The 18,050-nt window shown below is 43.8% G+C and overlaps 1 protein-coding gene across 1 annotated transcript in view; it reads left to right on the forward strand.

The window, feature by feature from the left end:
- LOC146867922 (protein-arginine deiminase type-1-like) overlaps positions 1-18,050 on the forward strand; it is a 468,509-nt gene that overhangs the window by 153,219 nt on the left and 297,240 nt on the right. Inside the window, exon 2 of the mRNA XM_085608649.1 lies at positions 10,579-10,756. Within this exon, the coding sequence (XP_085464775.1) occupies positions 10,579-10,756 (178 nt within the window). The remainder of the gene's footprint in view (positions 1-10,578; positions 10,757-18,050) is intronic.

Raw genomic sequence — 18,050 nt, forward strand, 5'->3', positions numbered from 1 at the left:
GGCTCGAGTTCGGGAGCTGGTGGCTGCACTGGGGAGGCCTGCAGATGCAGGAGGCCAAGCGGAGAGAGGCAGATGCGCTCGCCATTCACCCTAAGCCTAAGAATGGTTGCCCCCCATCGTGGGCCCGTAAGGTGAGCGATGGGGGGACAGTGATGTGACGTGGGGTGCCCCAGGTGCCAGATTAGCCACAGAACCTCTGCTGCAAATGTACTAGTGACTTTCCCAGCCATTCAATTTAGGACATCCCTGAGAAAGCTGCAAAACAGATGCATGACTGGCCCAACACCTGGCTCCACGAACTGACTCCGAAACAATATTAATATAGACTCTGACCTCACACGTGTCAAGAAGAGGCAGCCGAACACACAATGAACTTGCACCCTAGGTTTACACGAGACCAGAAGCTCCTCGCATATCCCCTGAAACAGGGTTGACATTGGACTCAAGGGGGACAAGGCCCTGTGGTTGGGTCTCGCCCAGCGTGACAGTGCAGAGGAACATATGCCCAACCGAAACCAACACGCTAGGACGCTACACCGGGCTAAAGGAGGAGGAGGAACCGAGAGCACAGGGATACACCCAGAGCAAGTAAGAGGACCCCACTGATACCCCCGCATGCTTCCAACAATGGGAAGAGACAAAGATCTCTCAATCCTCTCAGACAAGGGAAAAGGGACCACTACAATGAAACCAGTCACCCCTCCTGAAACCGTGCAACCTCCACTGCGGGACACGACACTGCTGCAGGCAATACAATCCTCCAGAGAGATATTTGAAGACAACATTAGGGAAGTTCACTCTGAGGTAAAGCCAACAGTGGATCTTTGACTCAGTGAAAGCCAAACTCAGGGCCCACCAAATACAGTACATGCTCCTGTTCCCAGCAAAGCTCAAAGTCATCTTTATGGGCAAAACACACTTCTTCCAATCTCTGGAAGATGCCTGGACATGGGTGGAAAAGAGGCCGGTCCTACATCTATCTGGAGAGAGGCGATCTAGAGCACGCCCATCTGGCAAGATAATTTCTGGGACCAATGCGAGACAGCGACAAAGGCACAAACAGAACAACAGAGAGGCCAAAATATGGGGAGTACCCCATACGCATTTTGGGGGGAGTCAGGACGGAGTGGAGGAGGACTCAAAGATAACGGGGAAATCTCCCACACGGAAGAAGACAAGAGCAACTGATGACTCCAGCCTGAGAGATTCCATATCGGAATCCGATAATCCTGAGCTGTCCTCGGAAAATAAAACTCCACAACCACTAGTCACTGAAATAATAACAATGGAGCATAACATGGAACCGGATCACCCGTCACAACAAGAAATCATATGACCAACCCACTCAGGTGAATGAACTGCAACATATCCTCCGGCCACAGGGAAAAAGGCCCTATAAACAACACACCGGCTGTGCCCTACCTAACACAGAAATCCCGAGAACAGAGGGACTACTAAGGCCACAGGTTTCCTGAAAAGACTGAACTGTTTGCATGCTGTGAGATTTTAAACTTATAGCGTAATGTTTTATTTGTTGGGGGTAGGGTGACAGACCTCTTCTTCTCCTCTTACACATGGTAACCTGATGGTTTGGATGTCGAGTTATATAAGAAGGATGTCGGGGTTAGGGTGGGGGGTTGGTCGGGAGGGATTTAGGAATGTTGTCTTGCAAGTTCTAATGCAGATTTACCGCACCTGTTTGGATTGGCAGCTGCTCTGGTGTTTGATGAGAAGCTCCAAGTACATGGCACACATGCAGTCAGCACGGGTGGGAGACATACAGTATCCATTTCGACACCTTAAGATAACCCGGCCCTCACGTGCCTCACATGGAACATGAATGGCCTCAGAGACAGGATCAAAAGAAGGTTAGTCTCACACCACAGTAAACGCTTACACTTGGATGTGGTAATGCTCCAAGAGACTCGCCTACGAGGTACCAACTGTGGGTTCCTGGGGTGGGGGCCATATAGGGTGTTGGCGTTTCAAGGAATAGCCATTATCATTATCATAAGAAAGAAACTCCCCATTGAAGTATTTACATACATGGGTGGAATCCTGTGGCACATACGTTGGGGTGGCTGGTACTTGGGGCAGAATGAAATTGACCTTGGTCTGCATCTATGCCCCACCATGACTACAGGCATGTACATTGACTAAAGTACTGGAAGTCCCCCTGGAGGCACCAATATCCATTCATGTGATAATTAGCGATTTTAACAATGTAATGGACGCGTCCATATATCGCTCCAGAGGTCAGGGCCAGTCGCTCACTATCATCCCAATAGGTCTGGTGGATTGATGGAGTACACAGAACCCACAGGCTAAACAATATTCATACTTCTCTGGGGCACATAGGGTCTATTCGAGGCTGGACTACATTTTTATCCCAGCAGGAGAACTGGGAGTGGTCCAAGAACCGTACTGTCTAGCAAGGGAACTGTTCAATCACTCACCATTGTGGATAATGGTGGGAGGTAGGGATAGGGAAACACAACCTCAATGAAGGCTCACAGCCTGGGACCTACAAAAGGGAAATATTATCAGAGGAATAAGGCCAGACACTGAGATCTTCTTTAGAGAAAATGAGGAAACGGTCAGGTCCAGAGTCATACTCTGGGAAGCATCCAAAGCGGTGCTTAGAGACAGGGCACAAAACCATCTGGCATGGCAAAAGAAAAAGGCGACGAACAGATAGAGAAATTGGAATGACAGATCGTGACAACAGAGGAACAGGAAATCACTGGGTCAGACCCACTGCTCACATGATGACTGGACACTTTAAGACAGGAATACAGAGACCTGGCATGTGATGCAGCCAGTGCCCAACATATAGCCACCCTTCATCGACTATACGATGTTGGCGATAAGGCCGGAAAACTATTAGCCTGGCTAAGTCAAAAAGAAATAGAGAGCAGGTGGGTTCGATCCATAGTGGGCGCCCAGGGACTGACATATACCACTGACGAGCAGATAGTAACGGCATTCACCATATATTATAGAGATTTCTATGAGGCTAAAACCCTCTGCGATGGCCCTGAGATAGAAAACTACCTGACAGAAATACAGACCCAACCCTGGAGGAGACTAAGCAGGAGTTAGATGATGACCTGACATTAAACGAAGTAACAGCGGCAATATAAATAGTGCCTAGGTAAGACCCCTGGGCCAAACAGCTTACCAGCCGAGTTCTATAAAAGATGTACAGATCTCCTGGGCCCTCACTTGCTCAACCTCTTCCAGGGCGCATACGACGAGGGGGTCCTTCCACCGGACCTACGTATAGCCACAACAGTAACTATACACAAGGAGGATAAGCTAAGGGATAGATGTGAGTCATACCGCCCGATATCCCTCCCGAATGTGAAGGTGAAGGTCCTTGCGACCATTCTGGGCACCAGAATGTGGCACATCATAACAACATTGATACATTGCGATCAGTTGGGCTTCATGCCGGGTAGGGCAACCAGGTGAAACCTTTGCAGAACCCACAATTGGCTAATGGCGACCAGCAATCAAGACACCCCACGTATATTCCTGTCCCTTGATGCAGAGAAAGCGTTCAATGCTGTACACTGGCCCTTCCTTTAAGCTACCTTGACCAAGTTTGGATTCGGACCAAAGTTCAGAAGGTGGGTGGCATTGCTGTATAATTCTACCTGGGCGACTGTACGGGTGAATGACAGAACATCTCTAGACTTCCCAATAGGCAGGGGTACTAGAGAAGGCTGTCCCCTAACCGCACTGCTGTTTGTGCTGACTGTAGAGACGCTAGCTTGCAGAGTTAGACGGAATACGGGGATTCAGGGCTTTAGGATCACACAGAAAGATACCAATGAGGAGAAAATATCCCTCTACGCAGATGGTATTTTACTGTACATAACGGAACCCACCAACACAATTCCCATCCTTTTCCAGACCATTGAGGAATACAGACGATACTCAGGCAATAAAGTAAATTGGCATAAGTCAATGGCATAGAGTCCCAGACCACTGAGAGAATGGCCTCCCCTGCCCAAAGACCTGAGGTAAGTAGAGGAAGGCTTTAAATATCTAGGCATATACCTCACGATAGGTAAGAGACTGTGCCAGAAACACAACGTCCAACGAATACTGAACCAATTCAAAGATGACACGGAAAGGTGGAAGACTCTACCACTCACGATCATGGGCCGCACCGCAATGTTTTAAAATGATCACTCCACCCCAGTTCCTATATGCACTACAGAACACTTACCACCTCCTCGCATGTACAATATTCAGACAAATTGCCGCTGAGTTGCGCTCGTTACTGTGGCTGGGGAAACATTCACGGATTGCGCTACATACACTACAATGAAATCCATATAATGGGGGGTTGGCGGTACCAGACGTTGAAGCATATTACTGGGCAGAACACTTAACACCCATCAATGACTGGATTAATGTGGCGGGCAACCATCCCCCATACAGACTGGAATGAGAAACACTGACGCCACACACATATACCCACTATCTATATGGAGGGAAAAGAAAACACACGTTGCTTCCAGCTGCACTAACCACCCTCGAGGTATTGGAAAGGGCTTACAGGGTATTAGGATGGGAACGTAAGATCACTAGGGCGACGCTGCTGTGGGAAGTGAATTGGCTGAAGGAATTAAGTAAACTGAAGGGATTTGGCCCCTGGAACACTCTGGGAATCTCAAAGAGATGGGTTCAATGGAATAAAACTTAGGCAGGAAGAGATATGTTTTACTGTGATGATTGAGGAGTGTACATGTACAACAAATGGATTGAAATACTTGCAATGGGACTGTCCATCATACGTGCAATGTTGTGTTATAAACATAACAAAACCAATAAAGATATTACAAATAAATAAATAAATACATAAAAAATAATAAATTTGTCACCGAAATAATGTGCCAATAAGAATATCGCTAACATTTAAGTTACCAAAAGCCTATTTATGGTTTTGTTTAAAGTGGTCCAGTATATACAGTGGGCCCTAAGGGTTGCCTTTGTTTGAATTGCAGGGATCGCCAACCTTTTTTTGCAATGAGAGCTACTTAAATGCAGTAAAAATCATCCCAAAATACCAAGAATATGAGGGTTGTAATAGCGGCCACAGAAGACAAGATTGCATTAGTTGTCATCTTATGCAAGATTGCCAGCCGTGCAGGTAAGTGCGGTGGGACCGGCTGGGAGTGATTTCGGGAGGTGACCACAAGGGAAAATTAAATTAATAATTAATTTTCCCTCATGATCTTATCTCGAACTCCACCCCCCCAGCCGGCCCAACCGCCACACCCCTCTTACCAACCGCGGCTGCAGCAGTGGTCAGCTTAGTGCATCATGGGTACTACAGAACAATAGTTGTAATGCCCCTGGTAACTTAGAAGTGATATTAGTGATAAGGTCCCCCAGTGCCACATTATTTATCACTCAAATATCAGCTTTAAATGTATTTTGGTAACGTAACTATTTTTCTCCAATTATCAGCTTATGCGTTCAGAAAATACACACATTTTCACCTCACATACACATTTTTTACATTTTGGCATACATATAATATTTCATCCAAACAAAAGCATCTAACTCAGTGGGTTGGGCTGCACACAGCAGAGCTACTTACAGGTAGCTATGATGCTACCAGTAACTCACGAGCTATTCGCTGGAAAAGCCTGGAGCAATACCGTTGGATACGATGCATAGGAAGTAAAGTGCAATGTATACATGCTATAAGTGGATTCCCGGATCATGCATGCCAACATTTTAGAAGAGGAAAGATGAAGATTTAAAAACAATTTATTGGGAGTGTGTGTTTCTCCCATTCACTTCTATTGAGGCCTGAATCAGGTCTATTGGCATGCATGGGACTTGCAAGTGTGGTGCTGCAGGATCGGATATCAGAAGTGCAAATATACGCTATTTGCTTACCAGCCAGGAGCACGGAGAAAGCACTACGGCAGGCAGAGAGAGTGTGACAAACATGTTGTGCACTCTCCTGCAGGAGAAGGTTACTGGCAGTGCATATCCCGAGTCGCACAAAAACATGTCCCTGACAACTGAAGCCCACTGAGGCATTGGGTTTTACATGCAGTAATCGGGAGGTGGAGACTAGCCTTGAAATCAGTAGACTCCCGCCTGAATCGAGACAGTTAGCATGTACACTTGATGACGAGCCAGTGTGCCTCTTTCCTACCACCATGTGGCGTGCTGCTGAGCAATATGGAAATCAGCCTGCTGCCCCAATAGTACAGTGTAGTCGGGGACACAGATCAGAGCTCTTGGGTTCCTTTTAGTGCTATGTTCCAGCTGGATAGTTGGCAATGATGAGGAGGGGGTCCTTACGCCTAAAACGTTTTGACAGGGGGGTCCCAGCATCAAAAAGTTTGAAGACCTCTGCAGTAGAGGCATTCTAGGGTAATATATGGCGACATCCTGCACTGCCATTGCCAGCTCATTTTATCTTCTTCTGACACACAAAGCTCACATTGAGATAAAGAACTCGCCTCTAAAGCTGTATCGGGCTTGTGCTAACCAATTAGAATCAGTCTAACAGTTGGGGTACAAGGCCAAAGCAGTGAGGTCAGTCTTTGTGTGATCCCCTCCTAAGACAAAAAAACTCTGGTTTTTTTTCGTCCTGCTGCATGAGATCCCTGATCAGGTATCTGGGTAATGCTTGCTACCCCTGGTGAACCATAGATGAGGTCAAGAGCAATTCAGGCCCTCCGCTGGCCTATCTCTGCCAGATGTGGTAAAATAAAGAAAAAGATGACCCAACTAGTTTCATTGTACCAAACAGATACAAGGAATACACCCCTGGTTATACACCCATTTTGCCACTTGTCCTGGTATTGCTAAATCAGCCAGAGTTTTTCAGCAGACTAACTGTTCACTGCTGATAAATATATCCAGTAGCTCGTAAGTTCAAATCTAGCATTTAACCTTCATGGTTGACAGATAATGGATGTTTATTGTTACCCAACTTAACCATAGTCATTGTATCAACCTTGGTAAGTGGTCCCCCACCAGGAGTTCACTGGTCAGCTAGACCTAACTTAAGAGCCATCCCCTACCTTATTTACAAGATTCAACCTGCTGCAAAACACCTGGGGGCATATGTATCAGAAACCGTATTTGCGATTCTCAAATAGCGATTTTTTGAGAATCGCTATTTGAGAATTGCAAAACGGGATGTATTTAAAAAATCGCACATATTTTGCGAATTCTTAATATTCCGAAATTGCAATTAGCAAATTGCGAAATACCTTCCCATTCATTCCTATGGGCCAGGAATGAATGGGAAGTAATTCTCAAATTGCGATTCGCAATTTGCTAATCGCAAATTACAAATAATTTCAAAGGTGCAAGGGTGTCATGATCACACCTTGATGCATCCCTGAAATGAGCATGTGTGCGCATATGGCGCACATACATGCCATAAGGGCATGAATGTGCGCCACATGGCACCTAGAAAAATGCCAAAAAGTGCATTTTTGAAAGAATTCGCAAAATACCACCAACTTGAAGTTGGTGGTAATTTGTGATTTCTGAAGGAGAAATCGCACATCTTGGGTGCTTGTTACATAGCATTTAAGGAATCGCAATTTGCGGTTCCTTAAATGCTTACGCACAATTAAGGAATCGCAAAATTAGCGATTCCTTATTTGTGCGATGCGAAAAAGGCTCATACATTGCGTTTTTGTATTCGCAAACGCTGTTTTCTTCCGAATCGCACCGGTTGCGAATACAAAATCGCTTGATACATATGCCCCCTGGCAACTACCTCCTGTCAATAAAGCCTAAGGCCTATACCCAACTCCTGAGCTCCCTCTCACTTCGGAATCTGAATTCCTGTGGCAGTAATTCACACTCTGCAATACCACCATAATGTACATGTGCCCTGAAGCGGCTGCAATGTTTAAAGAAATAAAATAAGAGAAGACTAAGGGGCCTATTCACAAAGGTACATTTACAAATATAAATGTATTCGTGCAAATCAACTCCTGTACCCAGGTATAAACCTACACATTTGTGATATTAATAATTTCTGAGTGTAGTTTTACAGTGAAGCGCAGACTTACAGGTGTCCACCCCCTCATTTCAGGGTGTAAAGATATCTAAGACTGAATTTACAAATGTAAAGTTACTACTAGTAACCTATTTCACATGGGTAGATTTCGATGTGGGAAAGTATAGGGGAAACGAAAAAAATAATAATTAAAAATAGTTTAAAATATTTATATGTAGACAATGAAGACAATAATTGTAAAGTAAATGAAAAAAAAAACATTTCTCACCGATACCTATTAAAATAACAGTTATAACACATTAACTAATTGGAATAAATGTGTATTAAATAATTAATTATTTTGTAAATATTCCTTAAAAACCCTTTTAAAAAACTAGCCACCTTCAATAATGTTGCAATGTTTATTTAATATATATCACATTTTATTAGAAGTAACAAAAAATGAAATTAATTTTATTTTTAACTTAAGATTGTCATTCAACTTTAAAATAATAAAATACTGAAATAATGTATTCATTATTTTATTAATAATTGCATAAAGATAGATGATTAGAAAGATAGATGGTTGAGTGTTTGTAACAGGCTGTTCCTCCCTAATTCCCACTTTAAATTTGCCTAAATCCCTCAGCCCTCTCCGGACCTACTTAATTTCTGCCACAAGAAGGCTGCACAGCAGACATGTGCAGCAAGCCAGTATGCCCCTGTCAGTGCCCAGTGCTAGGCACTCTAGTCCTCGCCCTCCCACTTTTATTACACTGCAACCCTTCATGTTTCAACCCTGGCTGCCAATCCACACACTACTGCCTTGCTGCACCACACAACACCAAGGGAGCATTCTCCTGCATATCTTGCAATTTTTCATGCATTACTGTGAGAAATTGGGTTGTTGCTTGAATGGGGGTATTAACCCTGTTCGAGCAACAGCCACGATCCTTGCCAAGGTGATCCATAAAAAACAGTAAATTAGTCTGTGCTTAACCCTCTGGTAGTTTGGCACAAAAAACAGTCAGACCTAACAGAGAATCAATGTGTTAAGTATTTATGCAGCACACAGTGATAAAGTGTAAATGCAACATAAAAGATCCTACACAAACTTAGAAACGCAGATTCATTTTTAATAAATGATTTGCCAATAAAACCACAAAACTCCAACAAGTAAAAACTCCCACCTAAAAAATCAAAGTGTTAACCAATGACACCAAGTTACCCATGGTCTGGTCAAAGTAAAAAAACATCGCTGACTACGATGGACTCGGTTCGGATACAAGAAGTTGATTGGGCATGGTCTGTGCTTCGAACTTGGAAGAAATTCAGAGAAAGATTTTCTGAGAAAGTAAAGTTCAGCAGGGCAAGTCTGCATGTTGTGTCCGAGGAGGGGACATTCCCAGGCTAGGGCAGAAAAAAAAAAATTTTAAGAGTAGCATTTTCAAACTAGTAATTGAACATCCAACTTTACCATTAAAGACATTTTTTTATTCCAATTCCTCAGACACCAAACATGAAATGTTCACCTGTTCCCATATGAAATTTGGCACTTATTAAATGTAATAAGGCATCCCAGTTTTATCCTCTGGGAGAGGTAAGCCTCACAGTAGTAAAAAAATATTTAGAAGTTTTTCACTACAAGGATGTGTAAAACTGAAAAATACATGTCCAACCTTGTAATTACAATGCACCCTGCTATATGGGCTACCTAGGGAATACTGAAGGGGTGACTTATATATAGTAAAAGGGAGAATTTTAAGGCTTGGTGAGAAGGTTATTTTGTCAAGTCGAATGGACAATTTAAAGCTGCATTCAGGCTGCAAAGGCAGACCTGGGACATGTTTTAAGGGGCTAGTTAAGTGTGTGGCAGAATGATTGCTGCAGATCCACTAGTAGCATTTCATTTATGGGCCCTGGATACATGGTATACAAATCAACTAGGGAGGTATAAGTAAATTGAAAGTGGCAATCAGGTGTAAGCCAATATTACTATGTGTAGAGGAGTGAGCACAAGCACTTTAGCAATGGTTAGCAGTGTAAAAGTGCACAGAGTCCTAAGGCCAACAAAAACAAATTCAGCAAAAATAAGAGGGTTGAAGGTAAAACGTTTGAAGGTGACCCTGTATAGAGGGCATATGCAACACTCACCGCACTGACAGGACGCAGCACCCTACTCTCCCACACTCACACAGTTGTGCAATCTCACATACACAACAGTCCACACAACAAACACACCACAGAGATCTGGAACTAGCTGCATGACGTTTGCACCTGCCCAACATTTCCTCACAAAAACCTGGCTGAACCCTGCATCAGCACCTGACAATGCCACAGTCATCCCCACCTGGATAAAAATTTGCCATGGGAAGACAGGCTTCATAAGCCCATTGGCAGAGATTCCTGCATAGAAATGATTGAAGAAGTCTCCTTCAATCGGTTTGTGAATAGCATTCTGTAATATTTGAGTAGTACTACTGTAGTACTACAAAATACAGTTTGTGAATAGGCTCCAGTCTTTTTAAATGTTTGCTAACCTCTGGTGGATCCAGTTCTGACTGAGTTCTATGTTTCAGGTCGATCCCACCTGGCGCAGACTCATTCACAGTCCACGCTTCCCCTGGAGTTCATGTCAGCATTATCTACAACCCTGATAAAATGAGGCCTGGGCAGAGCAGCAGCTGGCCCCTGAACAAAGGGGCAGAGATCATGGTGTCCACGGTGGTTCCAAGTGACCATCTGAATGATAATAAGGTAAGTGCATCACAAGCAATTTTCATGTAAATAACACAGGAGGCAATCTTGGTCAACATTGAAACAAACCCAATTACATCCGACTCCTTCCCAGCTGAGCTCCAAATGCACGAAGGTGCACTGATGCAGCCCAGTAAGGCAGTGGAGTTTCATTACAAAATGAAACTTTCGAGACAAAACTCTACAAACACTTCTTAGCAATTGAAAATTATGCTTCAAATAAATAATTTACAAACAGCATTGGATTTTGAACTTTCGTGAGCTAAATCTTAAACCCTTCGCATTGTTATTGAACTCACACCACAAGTAAACTCTTCTTCCTTTGATTTGCTACATTTCTGGCACTCATCCTGCTCACCAAGAATTTCTTAAGGCATCTCCTCTCCCTTCACTTCTGCCTGACTCTCTTTCCTGGTACCATTTTCACTCAGCTCCTCCTTGCCACATTTTAGCTCTTCACCCATCGATTACCTGCATCCACATCATACTGTAGCATCCTCCTTGAGCTCCTCAACACCCTATCACCCATTCTTTCTACTTCATGATACCCTTACTTGCATAGAGATACTGTGCTCGATAGGGAGGTCACAGTATTGTGGATGAAATATGTACCTGTAACAATATTGACATGACTAAGGGCCTAATTACGATGCAGGGGAAACTGGTCCGACCATCGGTCAGAGCCGTTCCGACTGCGTCGCAATATGCCGTTCGGATTCCTTTCCAACCGACCCATTATGATGTAGTCAGTGGGAAAGAAACTGAACGGGCTTTCTGAATGACTTCCAACGGGCTTGGAGAGCCCGCCTGCCATTCGGAAAGCGGCCAGTAATCCCAAGGGTGGCTCTTTCCCCCCTTGGGATTAGGATGTTGGTGGAAACAGCCTTTCTGACACAGAAAGGCCGTCGGGACTTGACTTTGGGGCCCCCAGAAGGGCCTCCTTTGGTGCGTGGCCTCCTCTTAAATGCCCAAGTACACTGTTTTAACCTATTGAAGATTATACCCAGTGCTTTAAATGGACTGGCACTCACCAGTACGGAGTACCGCCAATTTTTTCTTGGCCAAGGAGAGTACCGGTACTCTTAGGGGAAAGTCAGACAGGACAGGCTGGATGGCACTGGGGACTGTGCAGCTGCACAGACAGTGCTCTGCTCAACTGCTGCCGAAAAAGAGAAGGCAGTATGGATGGAGGGCCAGTGTATACCTCTGAATGGAGCCGCTGCTGAGCAATCTCTCAGCGGCTCATTTGCATCACTTAAGGGCTGATTACAGTTTGAGGAACTATGGAAATAGGTTTGAGTCCCAGCTTCAGCTCAACATCCTGTGATTCTGGGCAAATGACTGCCTAAATGCCCAAGGCCTAAAATAAAAAAGAATTTGATTTTCTGTAATGTAACTGGTGATCATGTAATCTCTGCCGTTGAGCCTAGTTCACCATACATAAATAAATGTACAATAAAAAAAAGATTCTTCTGTTTGCTGTTTTCAGAGTCAGCAAAGGCTGCACCATAATAATGAGAACAAATTATTTATACAATACAAAAGTTTGTATTTCTTCAACATGGCTTTTCTTCCTTTTTATAGTTTTAACCATCAGTCACGGGTCATTAAAGCAGCTATACACCACATTTTAAACTGCTTTCACCTTATGTTTACTGTTTAAACTTTAAAGTGCATATCGATCAGAAGTACCAGCTTTAGGTGATTTTCTTCATTTTTATACCGGTAAGGACATTTGAATACTGGTAATGCCGGTAAAAAAAAAAGGACAGGTGTCAAACATAGCCAGATCAGGAGTTGTGGCCTGCGGGCCACTTTATTTCACCTCGCCCACCTGGCCAAAATGTAGTGCTTCTAGTTTTCGCCGATATTTCTGGCTCTATGAGTTTTAAAAATACATAATTTATCAAACATGTGTCTAAAAATTAGCCCACTGAGATTTGCTGTTTCAGGAACAGGCGTGATCCGGGAATGTGGGACACTTTTTGTTGGTGCCTGGGCCGAATTGTGATCCCAATCCAGCCCTGCCGCTACCATATATTGGGCGATTATCATTCAGCTGGGCAGTCCATTGAAGGGCAGTCAGACAGTCCATCAGCATGCACAGTACTGTCTCTACCCGTCCCAGCCCACCTGTGTCCATTTGACAAGTTTCACATACTCATCCGCATTGCAGGATTCATCTGGTTAAGTGATGTGCACACTCCAATTGTTCCGTTGACTTTTCAAGGGGCAGAGTGCGCTAAAGCAAGAAAACTAGGAATCCACTACATATTTCTCTAACAGAAGTTTGAGATGGAGTAATTTAGACAGACTTGAGGTTCGGAGGAAAAACTGAATCTACAGTTGTGGGTTTAATACTTTTTATTATCAAAAGATTTTAAAATACCAAAAGGCCCCCTTTGGGCAGCGAGCACACTACAAACATCAATGATATCCACCTACCAACAATTAATTAAATTCCCCTGCCCTTAAGATCAGGGTTAAATGTCTTTAGTTTAGTTGCCCATTCAAAAATTAACTCCATCATCAGTTTTGTGATCTTCAACCTCGTCTCATGTTTGCATGACTTTTGTTGTGTGCATGAATATGACCTTTTCTGACTTTTGAGAGATTATTGTGGACAAGGGGTGTCCACCATAGGTTCAGAAGGACCAGTTTCTGGCCATTAACATGAGCCAAATGTGCAAACTAATTATCTAAATCAAATTGTGTGTGAGTGGTCGTGAATATGTGTGATTTGTTTATGTGATGGGTGAGTATGTGTGTATAAACGTGTTTAGTCTGGAAAGACGAGCTCACAACCACCTAATGGAGTCCAGCAGGGTGTGTGTGAACCAGAGGCAGCATAAGTCCATACTACAGGGTTTGCCAGACTGAGGGTGAGAGGCAGATGACCGGCAGAACACAAGATAAAGATCCTCCAGGCATAGGAGAGCAGGCAGTCAATGAATACTGCAGGTGAGAAAGCAAGAGGTTGGGGGGTGTTCAAGCATGGATGCTAGGGTTCAACAGGCTGTGGATAATAAACAGGTTTCCTTGGCACTGAAAAAGAGGTGTTGAATAAAATCTCATGGATTTTGAGACGCAGAAGGAGATGGGCAAGAAAAACAAAGGGAAATGAGTGGCTTGAAAAAGAATGGTCTTCAAAGTAACGCTCACTCTCATGATACGCATTGACTTTAATCTTTACGTCTAGTGTGATTGCGTCCAGTTGTAACCTCCTCACATTCTGTCTTCTTGTTCAGGCACTTCCTCAAAGCCTTTTTTTAAAACCATTTTGTCTTTATTGAGCCTCTCACACCACGGGTGATCTTGAACAGTTGTGATTATGCATTAAGCGTGCGGCTGTCCTATTTTTTAAAAACTGATGAACTCATACTCCTTAAAGGACTCTCAAGTCTAAGAAAAACACAATTCTCTTAGCCAAGGCCAGCAACTCTCTAAAAAAAGGTACTTTAGAATGTTTGATAATGTTAGATGGGGTATTGAGATCTAGTGTGACAGTATTCAATAGATGGCCTTGAGGAAGTGGATCTTTTCCTACCTCGCCCAGGTACGCTTACAACAAGGAAGACCAGCAGTCGGAGGTAACTGAAATATAAAAAGATTTATTACGCTCAAGCGGGTACACCACCTCACAGCTCCATGTGGCTATGAGAGAAGTGGACAACTTACACAGTCACAAGAGGCCTTATATATGGTTGTGCTGGAACAAGAGTAGGTGGGAGTAGGTAGGAAAGATTAGTAACTGCCAAGGATGATTAATGATCTCCAGACGATATGATGAACTGGTCTGGACCAGTTCCTCTGCAGATGTGTATATGTGGCATACAGAACACTAATATAAGATTGCTCACTAAATTCCATCAATCATCAGAAATTCCATGGTCAACAGGAATAAAGCAGAACTGGGTATAACTTGTGCCAGAAATAAAACATAGACACGCCTTTGGTTACAAAAGTCAGGCGCTCACTTCATTAATCATCTACTTGGAACAAAAGGTCACATTTCTTGTGTCAACAATAATTTGTTACCGTCAGCAGTCTTTTGTTAGCTATAATACATATGATCTCAATCAGTAGGAAAGTTACACAAATGAGTCATTGACCTGATGTCAATGCCCTGCTCTACTTGCACGCTATCATTGAACAAACATGTGCTATGGGGTCATTTAATATACCAGCATTTCTTTGTGCAGACGGTGCAGATTTATATGTGCTGAGGTGGCAGGCTGAAAAGGACTAACACAAAATGGAGACTGAGAAACACAAAATGGAGGAGCTTTCGTCCATCAAAAACTGAATTTCCACAATCGACCCTTTGGACGCAAGGTCCAACATTTTTGTTGCGATGTTAACGCACATGCTCATAAATAGGCCGGCTGTTACTATAGTGGGCCGCATTGCGCTCATTCACATAATCAACTGTATTGGCGCTTGATGGGGCGTTATCCGAGATGTCAATATCCATCAATTCCTGTGCTACCACATCTCTCATGATGAGAGCATTAGTTACTGTCACAGGGGGCATTGGGGGTGGTTTCAATAGGCGCCCCAAACACTGACAACACATGGGTAGGCAATTAATGAAAATACAGCACCCAACCACTATAAGGAAGATAGCTACTAGGAACATACCTATTTTCCAGCCCCAGCCAGATAAAGTTGTCCAAAAGGAACCTGCAGGATCCCATGGGCCAACATCACTATGGACCTGGGTTCTTATGTCATACAGTCTCTTGACAGCTTCCCTAACTGACGTGGAAGAGTCAGGTATATACGTGCAGCAGGAGGCTCCGATCACCCTACAGACTCCACCCCGTTCTGCCAACATCATGTCTAGAACCATCCGGTTCTGAAGCGAGACCAATCGTACGGCTTTGAGCTCCACTGTGATGTTCTCAATAATCCCTGCAGTCTCCTCTATTGTGGCTTCCAAGAGACGGGACAATCTGCGAATGTTCCGGGAATTTATGGCAGGGCCATACCATGGGACAAACGCTGCCAGCACATCACCAGCTATCTCAGACACCGTATCCCCTTGCTCAACACTCCGTCTACCCCTTATAGTCTTAGAGGCTCTATTTACTTCTCGTGTACTTTTGACAGACACAGCTGGTGTAACCAGTCCTAGGTGACAACAACCACCCCAATTCACTGGTAGCCAAGTATAGGCCTTAGTACCACAAATGAAATAAACGGAGTCACCGACATAAAGTGGAACAGACATTTCCTGAGAAGTCACCTCAAAGGTCATATTGCAATTTGTACTATTCCCCATATTGGCAGTACCGTTGGTTCGAATGCATATACTCCCAAGCACACCACGCTGTCTTATTTTCAAAAAAGGTATTCTCGTGGTGTCTCTATCAAGTGGAGGTCTACTAGCATTGTTTACCAAAAACAATGGGGTAAATATATTAGAAAAGGGGAACGTTGCATTGTCCAAGATAACTGCAGTGCAATTCCCTGGCTGGAGGATGTCTTTTTCATAACGGTTGTACAGGGAGGTCGTTGTCGTTCTAGTTGAAGAACGGGCTACGACCAGTTTGCTGAGGACTCCTATTAGCTCTATTTTCAGCACTACAATGTGTAAGGCATAGCAGGATGCTTCAAATGGCAGGGGTACTTGTAAAAGGGGTATTCCTTCATCTACATAGGCGGGAAATTGCATGCATATCCAGCAATTATTCTTATCTATTATTTGGTGGGTCTGATGAAGTAGGGTAAGAAAGGAGTTATGACGCATTTCTTCCCTATGATCCATATCTTCAGGTGCTACTGTAACTGAGGGGACAATGTCAGATGGAAGCTCAGAGGGAAGCGGGGCTGTTTGTGCTATAGGATGATAAAGCTCCAAAAGATATAGTAAGCCAATGACCAAAGACATTATACAGAATAACAGACATAATATTCCTAATCTGGTGTACCAATGGCCTTTCTTCAGTTTAAGGGTGGAATATGTATCCTCCATGTCTAGCAAAGGAACGTGCCTTGTTGGTCTTCCAAATAAAAATACCATTAGTAATATACAATCAGTTCAACAGTGTTCGTTATAGGCCTCACTGTCACAGGCTCTACAGGTGGTATTAGTTTTGACAAAAATTCAACCTCGCACCCTCTCCTCCTATGGGTCTTTGGGCTTGGGAGGTGTTCCTTTCTTCTTTTGTCAAATCCTTATCAGCAGTGTCCTTATTTTACTAACCTCACTGCACAAGTTAGTCCTTTAAAGATGGCACTGTTCAGTGCACGGCAGTTGGTGCTTGCTCCGTCCTAAGCACTCTTCAATTTCCTTGGGCGTAGATTGTATCCTGATACAGTTCCTTTATTGTCAATGTTTGTAGGAGTGCAGTCACCAGTCCTTCGGTCAGAATGTTCCTCTTCCGGGGGCAATTGTGGCCAGAACGGTGGTGCTCTCTTTACATTTGACAGATGAATCCAGTTTTTGTGTCCATCACATCGAACTGCTGTTTGTGTGACTAACAAAACTTGGGAAGGCTTCTTCCATCTGGGTTGTAGACTGTTCTTTCTCACAAAGTTCTTGGTCAGGACCCAGTCCCCTGGCTTGATGTCATGTACTTCACCTTCCAGCGGTGGGGACCAAGTATCTCTGACCTGTTGGCGAATGGTAGACAGGGCAGAAGTTAATTCTTTACAATAATCCAATAAAGCAGAATGTGTCAATTCCTGCAGCTTCGGTGGAGAGGCAAACCCATATACATTTGCAGGTTTCCCCATAACAAGCTCATATGGAGAGAGCCTATTTTTGGACGTAACAGTTGTCCTCATAGAGAACAATGCTAAGGGTAAAGCATCCACCCAACTGAGAGTGCTTGATGCACATATTTTTTGCAGTTTATTTTTTAATGTAGCGTTGCAGCGTTCTACAAGTCCTGCCGCTTTTGGATGATAAACTGAATGAAATTTTTGTTTAAGACCTAGTCCTTGGCAGACCAGGTCCATTATTTTATTGGAAAAATGTACCCCGTTATCACTCCACAGACTTCTGGGTAAACCATAGCGGGGGAAGTACTCTTTTAACAACATCTTGGCTGTGCTTAATGCAGTGTTATCCTTCAAAGGGAATGCCTCCACCCAATTACTAAAACTGCATATAATAACTAGAACATATCTTTTGCCATTGGAAGGGGGCATTTCAATGTAATCCATCTGAAGGCATTCGAAGGGGTGTTCTGGTAATCTGAAATGACCAGGTGGTACTTGTATCCCTTTCCCCACATTATGAAGAGCGCAGGTCATACAATTCTTAGAAAGTTTCACAGCTGTCTTT

Source organism: Triturus cristatus, chromosome 1_2, assembly GCF_964204655.1.
Source record: "Triturus cristatus chromosome 1_2, aTriCri1.1, whole genome shotgun sequence".
In the NCBI taxonomy this organism is placed as follows: domain Eukaryota; kingdom Metazoa; phylum Chordata; class Amphibia; order Caudata; family Salamandridae; genus Triturus; species Triturus cristatus.